At 42.8% G+C, this 12,227-nt stretch overlaps 1 protein-coding gene, 1 long non-coding RNA gene and 1 pseudogene across 16 annotated transcripts in view; 2 read left to right on the top strand and 1 right to left on the bottom strand.

The window, feature by feature from the left end:
* Window positions 1-229: 229 nt before the first annotated feature.
* On the top strand, window positions 230-429 carry LOC141416877 (cytochrome c oxidase subunit 7C, mitochondrial pseudogene; annotated as a pseudogene).
* Window positions 430-2,987: 2,558 nt separating this feature from the next.
* LOC141422604 (uncharacterized) overlaps window positions 2,988-12,227 on the top strand; it is a 182,860-nt gene continuing 173,620 nt past the window's right edge. For 13 of the 15 annotated variants that reach the window (XR_012447305.1, XR_012447295.1, XR_012447296.1 and 10 more), the window contains exon 1: window positions 3,085-3,170. This is a non-coding gene — a long non-coding RNA (uncharacterized lncRNA). Of the gene's footprint in view, window positions 3,013-3,084; window positions 3,171-12,227 lie in introns of those variants that run through there. The other 2 variants (XR_012447297.1, XR_012447287.1) reach the window with 2 other exon arrangements.
* LOC109700998 (BTB/POZ domain-containing protein 3-like) lies at window positions 9,638-11,191 on the bottom strand. Its single transcript, XM_074041430.1, is given in 2 exon segments — window positions 9,638-10,603; window positions 10,605-11,191. Coding segments are annotated over 2 exon segments (1,320 nt in total). The 5' UTR covers window positions 10,959-11,191.

Here is a 12,227-nt window from a genome sequence, read left to right as displayed (position 1 = left end):
TAGGGGACCTTAATTTCCCTCTCTTTTAATAAGCCTTTTCTTAAACCAGCAGCAGGACAAGTGTCTTCCTGATCTCAACTTCTTTTGTGCCAGCCTAAGACTGAGTTTCCAATGAAGACAAGGAGACACAGGAGAACAAGGTCATTAGAAAAGGAAGACTTGGTGTAGTGCAGCCATTTCTTTCACCCTTGGTCTTTGTGCTTTCTTTCCCAGAGCTTTCAATAGCACCATGTTAGGACAGAAAATCTGGAGGTATACAACCTCTGTGGTCCATCAGAGCCAATTGTAGGAAGGGCCCAGAATAACTTGCCATTTTCAGTGGAAAACAAGTGACAGTTACTGATTATGATGACATTGTACTTTGGATCTGGAATTTCTATACCTTTCTTTATAGTAAGATGCCAACTGCTTGTAAAAAGGATGTTTTAATTCATCTGCTTAACAGATATGAAGAATTTATTTATTTATTGGCAGTACTGGGGGGTTGAACTCAGGTCCTTGTGCTTACTAAGGAGGCATTCTACCATTTGAGCCACTCCCCCAGCCTTTTCTGCTTTGGTCATTTTTGGGATAGGGTCAACCTGGAACTTGATCCTGCTGTTTATGCTTCCCTCCTAGCTGGAATAACAGACATGCACCATCACACCTAGCTTTTACTGGTTGAGATGGGGTCTTTCAGACTTTTTGCTTGGGCCAGCCTTGAACCTTCATCCTCCCAAACTCTACTTCCCATGTATCTAGGATTATAGGCCAGGTGTAAAAAAGTTTTTATTAGCATAAGTTGATTTTACACAGTGGGTTCATTGTGACATCTGTGTACATGCATAAAATATACTTTGATCAAACTCACCCCATCTATATAACTTTCTTAACTTCCCTCTCCTCCCAGATATGAAGAATGTCTTTGAAAAATGTATCAAACACTTGAACTCATATAGTATACTAGATATGTTTGTAAATAAACTAATGACATTTTAGAAAATAAGTCAAAGAAAGAAAACATTGCAGTGTTTAGTAGTTAAGTCTTGGTTATACGTCTTGGCGCTGCCATTATGCTAACAAGAGACTTCAGTCAAGTTGTGCAAGCTCTCTGGACCTTTGCTTCCCTTTCTATAAAATGGGTTTAATAGTATCTAAGCTATGAGGGTCTTGTAATGATCCAATGAAAGGCCTGTTTAGCATTTGTAATGCCTTGCACATTTTAAGAACTTAAGATCAATTTTAATTGACGTTGTTTACTTTCAACAGTTAAAAAGTCTTGAATAACCATTCAACGTTATTTTTTTCTGCATCAAAGTGTAAATGATTTTCAAGTCTGTGAGCTCAGGAAAACTCAGAGGACTTCGCTGGTTTCATTACCCAGGGCAGAATTCATGAGTCTAAAGGAACAAGAATCCCTCTCAACCTAAATTCCCATCTAATATGGAGCAAAGGTGTTGTGAGAGAACTATGTCAGAAACATAAATGAATATGCTTGTGTCCTTCCACAATGTCAGAATTTATTGAATAATAAATGTACAGCGATGTCAACTCATTGGCTTTAATTTGCCGAAGTACTACTGAGTTCTCTTCATAGCCAGGGCCATTGGCAACAGAGATACTTTTATTCCAATATTAATTACTAATATAACTTTCAGATCACGCATTACACTTTGAACACACACGCACATACACATAGAATGGCTAAGAAAGGGTTAAAGAGGTTTCAGAGTTCAGCAGGACTGTGCTGAACAGGAAGGCAGAAAGCTGATAAAGATGCAAGGAAAAGTCTCTGTAGGGGACAACAGAGATGCTTAGAGTGCAGTTGTCAAGTGGCGGTCTGGGTGGCAGGCAGTTTGGAGTATCCGTTTGACTTAGGCTGTGTGTCACAGGCAGCAGAAACTGTGCTTGAGCCTGGACCAGAAGCTGAAGTCCTTAGCTATAGGGTCTTCCTGGACAGGGGTCATGATGGATAGCTGTAGGACGGGTCCGGGTGAGGGAGCTCCATCAGGTGTGACTGGTAAGCGTGTGTACTTGGAGTTTCTGATCTGCTTTGACAGGTGTAATTGTTCAGTGGCACAGATGACTTGCTCATTAGTTTGTGCCCCATGGTGTGCTGGCAGATGGCTGTTTACTAGAATCAACACGACTGGAGCTGTCTTGGCACTTACACTCAAATGGAGCTCAATTCAAAACTGCTTGACAAAACGGAGCAACGCAAAGCGGGCACAGCCTCACCGGCTCACAACACAGTACTTCAAAGCAGGCCGGCCTGTTCTTGGCAGGAGGCCTTTTAACTACCGTAAGGAATTTTGGTGACTTACACTTGGCACTTTTTGGTTAACTTTCACCAAAGTTCAAAACCTGTCACGCAAAGAAACCTTGACTCAGAGGAGCAACGCTGCTTGAATAGCCAGAAGCACAGAAGGGGGCAAAGATGGCTCCTCTCTTCATTACATGGGAATGTACTGGAAATGAGAACCCTTTTGAGAAAGATGTCCGAAGGAGCGTTTTCTTCTGGCTTCTGAGAAGGGGAGATTCCAGAACCAAGGAAGTCAGGGAGGCCCCGCGACGAAGGCTAGAGGACTGGTTTAGCAAAGGGCCCGGTAGGGATGGCGGGAAAACACGTCTCAGGGCAGATCCGGGTCCCGTCTGGGAAAGTTCGCGATGCTGTTTTTGGCATCTGGCAACTTCCTCCTAGAAGGGTGAGTCTGGCCCTTGGCAGGCCCTATGGGGCACACAGGCTCTTTTATTAAAGTATAACAAGTCACCCCACTCCTCCCCGTCACACACAGACTGCGCAGTAGCAACAAGAGTCCAGGAACCCTTGCAACAGCTGCGGTCTCGCATGGCCGATCCGCAAGCTGCCGGAAGCTCGCCTCTAGCGGAACTTACCACCTCCCCCGCGGCGCGCGACCGTGTCGTCACTGCAGCTGCCCAATCAGGACGCGCGACGAAAATAGTGCGGTATAAATACTGGCGGTCGGGCGCCACCTTCGCAGATTGAGCTCTGAGGCCCGGCTGTGTGCGCAGGTGAGGGGGCGGGGCCGGCCACCTGCGGGCGGGGCGGGGCGGGGCGGGGCGGGGCGGGGCGGGGCGGGGCGGGCCCGCCCACCGCACACCTGCTTCCGCCTGACGTGGACCCGGAAGTCGTGAGCCGTTGCTGCAAATACACAACATTGAGTTGCTAAGTGAGTAACGCGCCCGCGGCCGCTTCTGCCTACGCATCGTAGTGTCCTAACCGGTTTCCTCCTCAGAAAGGAGCGCCGGCCGCGGCCGGGGCGGATTCAAAGAGCGGACCGCCACCGCGTCTCCACCCGGAGCGGAGAGTTGAGCCGGTGCTGGGCCCTTGGGGAAGTCCGCAAACGAATGAGCGCTTCCTTCCCTGTAGAGCGGGCTCGCCATGGCCGACGCAGATAGGATGCGCGGCTCGAGCTTCACAAAGCTTTGACGGCCGCACACCTGAGGTTTAGCCCCACTCACCCAGTCTGTGACGCCGAGCACATCTGCCAGACCCAAGAGAGTCCCCAGCTTTAAGACTGAGGATCCCGTCGTTCAGTCCCTTGCCCTCCCTCCTTGCTGGAAGTGATCGTTCAAGCCTTCTGCCCGTTTTCGAATGGTTCATCTGTCGTCTTTTCCCCTCGTTTGTAGGATCACACAGTTTGTGGATATGAATCTTTTGTTAGACGTATGTACCCCAGGCTGCCTATCCTATTCAGTTTACGATTATTTTGTAACACTGCTTTTTTCAAAAGGGCAGGTCTGAGATTTAACACATGTATAAATTAGGGTAACCATCACCCCCACTCATGCCTTCCCTCCCTCCCTCCTGTTCTGTCCTTCATGTCTTTTCCCTTCATCTTTATTTTTCCTGAGGCACAATTTATATACAATAAAGTGCACAGGTCTTAAGAGGACAGGGGAGTGAATTTCTGCATTGGAAGATCCGAGTAATCATCACTCTAGGTTTCCACCTGCTCCTTCCCAGTCAGTTCCTGTCACCCAGAGGTAACCACTGTTCAGACTTCTATTGGTATATACTACTTTTGCTCGTTCTTAAACTTCATATAAGTGTAACCAAGCAGTGTGCTTTATTCTGCTTTTTCTTTCACCCAACAATGTCTGTTAAGATTCATCCATGTTAATGCATACATCACTAATTTGTAGTTTGTTTATTGCTGATAGTATTCTGTTGTATACTACGAATAATTTATCTGTTCTACTATTGATGGGTGTTTGGATTGTTTTCAATTTTTGGCTAATTGTCAATAAAGTTTCTGTGAACGTTCATACAGTCTTGGTGAAAATAAATGCACTGCTTTTTGTTGGGCATACCTAAGAGAAGAGTTTTGTATCATAGCATAGATGAACTGTTTAGTTTTAATTTCATAGACATTGTCTAGATGTTTCCCAAGTTATGAAAGTTACAGATACTTCACATATTTGCCAACTGTTGGTATTAACAGTGTTAAATTTTTGGTGAGAAGCCTGGTGTAGTGGCCTGTGCCTCAAGTTACAGCTGCTCAGGAAGTTGAGGCTGAAGGATCCATGAACCTAGGAGTTTGAGGCCAGCCTGACCAACATAGTGAAAATTAATTAATTAACTTTTGTTGGGTATGTAGTAGTGTCTCTTTGTGGGTTTAATCTGTATTTCCCTAATGAATAGTAATGATGAACCCCCTTTAAACTTTCTAGCCACTTATATGACTTTTGCTGGTGAAATGATCAAGTCTTCTGCTCATTCTTAAATTGGTTTGTAATGAGAATATATTCTCCCAATCTGTGTCTGTCCTATTCAATTTATATCTGATTTTGTCTCAAAAACTTCCATATAATAGCATTGATTTTTAGTTTTTTGGTGAGATTGAGATTTGAACTCAGGGCTTCTTACATGGAAAGCAGGTGCTCTACTCCTTGAGCCACATCTCCAGCCCATTTTCCTCTGGTTATCTTGTAGATGGGATCTTGGGAGCTACCTGCCTCTGTTGGCCTTGAACTGCCATCCTCTAGATCTCAGTCCTCTGAGAACCTAGGATTACAGGTGTGAGCCACTGATGCATAGCTTAACAGTACCTTTTAAAAGAAAGTACAGGGGCTGGTGGAGTGGCTTAAGTGGTAGAGCACTTGCCTAGCTTGAGGTCTTGAGTTCAAACCCAAGTACTGCCAAAAAACAATCAAAAAATAAAATTAAAGAAAGTACAAGGTCTGTGAGATTTAACACATGTAAATTTAGGGTGACTGAACAGTTCCTTTGGCCCCAAAACGCCTTTGTGCTGTAGCTCTCCCCACCTATAACCCTTGAAAATCATTCATCTATTCTTTGTAGCTTTGTATGTTCTGGAATGTAATTTAAATGGCATTATACAGTGGTACTTTTGAGTCTGGCTCATACCTGTGAAATCCATCCATGCTGTTCCATGTGTTCACAGTCATTTCTTTTTTGTTGTCCCATAGCGGATGTCCTACCATTTGTTTACTTGTTGAGGGAAATTTGGGTTGCTTTCACTTTTTGGCCATTATTACCAGAACTTCTATAAGAACTTGTTTATAGGTTTTTATATAAACACACTTTCCTTTCTTTAAATACCCAGGAGAGTTTTGCTGGGTCATTTGTAAGGGTCCACTGAACTTTAACACAAGTCTTCCTTGCTGTTTCCCACAGTGGGGCTTGTGTGTTCCCATTAGCAATGTGTGCCCATGCACAAAGTTGTTCAGCATCTTCACCAGCACTTGTTATCACCACTCTTCTTTGCTGCTCTAATGGGGGATAATGGTACCTCATGGTTTTAAAGTACTTTTTCCTTAGGGCAAGGCAAGTGATGTTAAGTGTCCTTTGTTGGGCTTATTTACCCTGAATTTATTCTTATTGGTGAAAGGTCTGGTCAAGCCTTTTAACCTTTTTTTTTTTTTTTTTGTAAATCAGGTTGAGAGCTGGAGGTGTAGCTCAGTAGTAGAGTGGTTGCCTAGCATGCACAAGTCCCTGGGATCTGTCTCTAGCACAGCAAAACCCAAAACAAACAATATATACACACATACAAAACTTGGTTGTTTTCTTATTGAATTTTGAGAGTACTTTTTTTTTATTGTTTTATTATTCATATGTGCATACCAGGCTTGGGTCATTTCTCCCCCCTGCCCCCACCCCCTTCCTCTCCCCCCCAACCCCTCAATACCCAGCAGAAACTATTTTGCCCTTATTTCTAATTTTGTTGTAGAGAGAGTATAAGCAATAATAGGAAGGAACAAGGGTTTTTGCTGGTTGAGATAAGGATAGCTATACAGGGAGTTGACTCACATTGATTTCATGTGCGTGGGTGTTACCTTCTAGGTTAATTCTTTTTGATCTAACCTTTTCTCTAGTTCCTGGTCCCCTTCTCCTATTGGCCTCAGTTGCTTTTAAGGAATCTGCTTAAGCTTCTCTGCATTAAGGGCAATAAATGCTAGCTAATTTTTTAGGTGTCTTACCTATCCTCACCCCTCCCTTGTGTGCTCTCGCTATTATCATGTGCTCAGAGTCCAATCCCCTTGTTGTGTTTGCCCTTGATCTAATGTCCACATATGAGGGAGAACATACGATTTTTGGTCTTTTGGGCCAGGCTAACCTCACTCAGAATGATGTTCTCCAATTCCATCCATTTACCAGCGAATGATAACATTTTGTTCTTCTTCATGGCTGCATAAAATTCCATTGTGTATAGATACCACATTTTCTTTTTTTTTTTTTTATGAACCAGCTTTATTTTATTTGCATTTAACATGATTATAGTCTAACAAGATCTGCACTGTTACATTAAAAATACAGTACAATAACATTCAACATGAGGTACTTCATATTTATATATTTTCCTTCATAAATAATGCTTTAAGCTGCGAAAGTCAAGCACGCTGACGCACAAGTGGCTACAGTGTCTTGAATTAACTGAGCTTATTGAAACACCTTAGAAAATAAAACAAACAGTTCAGTGCAATAATCATGTAGAAATTAGACCATTTACTTAAATACTATTTTAAGATATACTTAAAGAATGTTACATTACAACTGCTAGCCTAGTTACCCTTTATCCCCGTATGAACAACGACAAGGACTGCCAGGTATATTGGGAAAAGCATCTGTAGCATACGCTGTTTAATAAAGCTGTGTTTATACATTAGCTTTGCCTGCCTCGTCAGAACAATGGTTTCTAATTTTAAAAACTACAAATTCAAAATTACCAAAGAAAACAAAGCAAGCACATTAGCTTTCATTCCATTTTGTTACAAATGCAGAATAGGATTTAAAACATAAAATTTCTTATTCTACATAAAATTTTCAAATTTTATCCATGGCTCTTGGCAAAGGACAACCAGATGGTGGATGTGTGTATGTTTTGAAATTAACAACAATTAACATTAAATTAAGTTCTTTTACACCCAGTGTATAGGATCTTGTGGCTTTTACCCAGCAGTTTCTTAGCATGTGGAGGGCAGCTCAGTCACAGGAGCACTGACACAGAGTAGGAAACGAATGACACACTCTAAAGCCATGTCACCCACCTCAACTATTGGATAGGACAAAATTTGTACTACACAATGTTTCTTCTCCTCTGGCTTATGAAACAAGTGCCTTCTAATCAGGTTTACCAATTTTCATGGCAGCTATGGGTTATTGAAATGTTTAACCATAATTTAAAAACAAAATTCTTTGTAGAAATGTTTTTCATTAAAAATGTACCTTTAGTTCATCAACACTTTGCCAAAACTACTGTCTGTTAGCTCCCTACTAATAAATTATTGTCAGATAGCTTTGAAAATTGTCCTGGGAGTACTCATCTATAGTCACTACTAACAGCTTTTGATCACTTATGCTAACAGACGTAGGTAGTAACAAAAATGATTAAAACATTTCCCATATTTCCCATAATCCAGTGTTCTCCTCCAACAGGGAAGCAGGCCAAAGGCCATGAGCCCACATCTGCAAAAGAAGTGGCCCAAAAGCACAGTGCATAAGTAACGACAGTCACACATTGGGCCTTGTTGGGGCCAGCAGGGGGACCATTCTTGTCCCACTCCTCACTAGCCAGGCAGGGAGGAGGCAATTCCTGAGTAGGCACACACACTTGCATGCGCATGGGTGTGCAGGCACACACACCCCAGGACTAACCCCTTGCTCCAGACAAGCCAGTTTTGGGCTTGCAGAGCAGGAGAAGGAGGCGGCCAGGGACCACACTCTGGGTGGTGGAAAAAGCCATCTCAGGAGCACACTGAGCAGAAAACTGCCCAGAAACACATGGATACTGCAACTCGAAGTGATCATACTGGACAATGCCAGGGTCAGAGGCACTAAACCAAAATAAGCCATCACTGAAGGAGAATCTTTTAATGAGCTTTTCCCTCCTTTGCTTACATTATCCATGGACAAATAAGAGAGCTGGATGTGATGCTGATCCAGTGAATATTAGTTATAAACAAGTATGTTGCTTTAAACCAGTTTTCAAAAACCCTGCAAGAATATATGGCACTTTAAGATGGCCAGAGGCCAGGTCCTAGCAGTCCAGGAACAGCACAGTCATAATCAACAAATAAGATAGCATATGGTCAAAGATCAGATAAATAATATTTCTGCTTTAAAAAAAAAAAAAACATTTTACCACATTATCATGTAGTGCTACAAAACTGTTACTTCACTCCTCTAAAGAAGTAGAGGAGTTTGGTCCTCTTTTAATAGGAAGAGCAGTAACAGGAATTTTATACAGTATGACTTAAAAAACAAGCAAATTATGGGGATCCAAAGCTGCCTGGCAAGAAGAGTTTGGCTTTTTCAAACTGCATATTCTAATATGTCAGCAAACTATCTGTAGTACGGGACTTACTGGGGGATCCTTTTAAAACCTATTTTCAGTGTAAATTAGTAGGTGTTCAACATTTTTTCTATTGATAATGAAATTCTGTAATTTGGTTTTCTAAAAGAAGTGCCTATGTTGCAGTGTCTTGTCTTCTACACAAAAAGAATATTTAATCTGCTTTGTAGTAGAAGTCATGGCCTGAACAAACACCCAATTGCTTGCTTTCCTATTTAACATTAACACTTCCAATTATTTAATATATAACAACCATATGAATTTAAGAGTTAAAAGAAAAAAGAAAAAAAAAAAGCAAAGCCCAGAGCAACAAATTAAAAAAAAATAAAGTAAAAGTTAAACATGATTTCTTTCTACTTTCTAAATTACTTGTTACAAAGCAAAAGTTCTTTCAAAATTGTATACTGAAGTTTACCTGTGTTTTTGGAGGAAGGGACTATTTCCATTCACAAATAAAAAATTCAAAAGGAAAGTGAAGTGATCCAAAATTTTCTTTAGAGGGATAAAACTGGGATGGGTGGCAGGGCACTTGGAAGAACATAAAATCTCCCCAGATGTACAGATAAAATTCTGAAAACCAAAGCCTTAGTAAGAACTTGGCTCTTCTAAGCATTTAGTTAAAAGCGGAATGCTGCATTTTAGCCTGTACATAATTAAAATGTTAAAAGAAATTAGAATATGCCTACTGCTTCATTCATTACAAATTACCTGCGCTGATCACACATCTGCAGATGAGCTAAGCATTAAGTAAGCAGGGACCAGATGTGCACCTCGAGCTCACGCTACTTGGGAAAGTGAAGGTTCAAGCATAGAATATAAGTTCACTCAGTCACTTTGCCACACTGAACTTCCGTCATGCCTTCTTGCCCAAAGTAGCTGAGTTCATTGCCATCCAGTATCACGCTGGCTGTGTAGAAGGTGTCTGGCTCGATCTGCACTGGGTACTCAAACCACACGGGGAAGGTATTGCTGGATCCATCTGAGAAGTACTTGCTCAAGTTCTGCCCCAGGACAACACCCTGCCGCTTGAGTTCAATCTTGGCACTGTGCTCTGCAGAGCCACAGCTGGAGCCATATAGCCCAAAGCCTGCGATGAACACTCTTTTGTCCACTGCAAACTGGATGCTGTCACATCGACCCCGATAACGCCACTGATTGCTCCGATAGGCACATGACTGGAAACGGTGACAGCGCTGGGGGACAAGGCCCTTACGGGCCTTACTCACAAACTGCAACTCGGGCTTTTTGGCTGTGGTGTACCAGAGGAAGATGTCATTGGTCTCATTGAGAGTTAATACTCCAGACTGTGCAGCACCATTTGCAAAGTCATCAAGGGCCATGGTGGGTATGCGGATCAAGTAAAGTGCCTTTCCTAGAACCTTGCGTTTATTTTCAATGCTCAAAGCCAGATCTTGTCGCTGGCATTCTACTTCAGCCCAGTTGAGAGCGGCCTCAAAAACCACAATTTCTTTGGCATTCAGAGTTTCCCTGCGGAGTATACTTTCTAATGTCTGGAAGTCGATGTCACAGAATCCCTCAGACTTGAGTGCTAACTTGGCCTGGGCATCAATCACCTCCCAGCAACGCTGTGTCAGGTCTGGCTCCTCAAACAGGCAGCTCTGGGAGAGGAGCACACAGGCATTCTTGGCACTCAGGCTGGTCTCCAGGAAATTAACACAGGCTCTTGCGAGGTGAGGGACAATGTACTTTTTGGCAGCATACAGTGTGGCCAGCACTGTGTCAGCAGCCAAGTCAATTTCATCACAATAGATATATCTGAAAAAGAACTTTCAGCATAGCAAGAAAAGCAGCAGGTTCGACATCGGGTATACGGATTTCATCTTTGTCCTCAGCAAGTTCTCCGTAAAACATTGCATGGAACACAGAGCTCCCAACAGCTAAAACATATTTGTGTCCTGGCAACCGCTGAGTCCCACCTGGTGGCCCAACTACAAAATGTACATCTGCCATCAAATCATTATTGAACATCACCGCATTTCTTTCTCTGATTGTGGGGTAAAGACCCTGCCAATTGGGGGCCGGGATAAGGTTGTTGTTACTGAGATTCTGCTGGTAGTACTGCTGGACAGTGGAGCTACTGGAGTTGGCTGGTTTTTTACGAGGGAATATATCAGCAGCCATCTTCTTCTTCTTTTTAGTCTTCAAGGTAATTATTTCATAACAAACTGGGGGCAACTTGTTGCTGCTGCTGCTGCTGCTGCTGCTGTTACTGCTACTGCTGGTATTTGTTTTCTTTGAGCTTTTCTTGGACCTGTTCTTTACCGTCTCGCCCGCGCTCCTCGTCGCTTTGGGCGCCGCCGCCACTCGCCATCTCGGCCCGGTGCCCGCTCGTCAGGCCGCGGCCGGGACACTCAAGGACCCAGCGCCCGACGGGCTTGGCGGGCACCCGCACGCAGGGCACGCTCAGATACCACATTTTCTTAATCCATTCGTCAGTGCTGGGGCATCTTGGCTGTTTCCATAACTTGGCTATTGTGAATAGTGCCGCAATAAACATGGGTGTGCAGGTGCCTCTGGAGTAACCTGTGTCACAGTCTTTTGGGTACATCCCAAGAGTGGTATTGCTGGATCAAATGGTAGATCAATGTTTAGCTTTTTAAGTAGCCTCCAAATTTTTTTCCAGAGTGGTTGTACTAGTTTACATTCCCACCAACAGTGTAAGAGGGTTCCTTTTTCCCCCGCATCCTCGCCAACACCTGTTGGTGGTGGTGTTGCTGATGATGGCTATTCTAACAGGGGTGAGGTGGAATCTTAGTGTGGTTTTAATTTGCATTTCCTTTATTGCTAGAGATGGTGAGCATTTTTTCATGTGTTTTTTTGGCCATTTGAATTTCTTCTTTTGAGAAAGTTCTGTTTAGTTCATTTGCCCATTTCTTTATTGGTTCATTAGTTTTGGGAGAATTTAGTTTTTTAAGTTCCCTATATATTCTGGTTATCAGTCCTTTGTCTGATGTGTAACTGGCAAATATTTTCTCCCACTCTGTGGGTGTTCTCTTCAGTTTAGAGACCATTTCTTTTGATGAACAGAAGCTTTTTAGTTTTATGAAGTCCCATTTATCTATGCTATCTCTTAGTTGCTGTGCTGCTGGGGTTTCATTGAGAAAGTTCTTACCTATACCTACTAACTCCAGAGTATTTCCTACTCTTTCCTGTATCAACTTTAGAGTTTGTGGTCTGATATTAAGGTCCTTGATCCAGCCTCAAAATGGATCTTGGTATAGGGTGATATAGATGGATCTAGTTTCAGTTTTTTGCAGACTGCTAACCAGTTTTCCCAGCAGTTTTTGTTGAAGAGGCTGCTATTTCTCCATCGTATATTTTTAGCTCCTTTGTCAAAGACAAGTTGATTTTAGTTGTGTGGCTTCATATCTGGGTCCTCTATTCTGTTCC

The sequence above is a fragment of the Castor canadensis genome, chromosome 1 (genome assembly GCF_047511655.1).
Source record: "Castor canadensis chromosome 1, mCasCan1.hap1v2, whole genome shotgun sequence".
NCBI lineage: Eukaryota > Metazoa > Chordata > Mammalia > Rodentia > Castoridae > Castor > Castor canadensis.
This window is presented reverse-complemented; position numbering and strand designations above follow the sequence as displayed.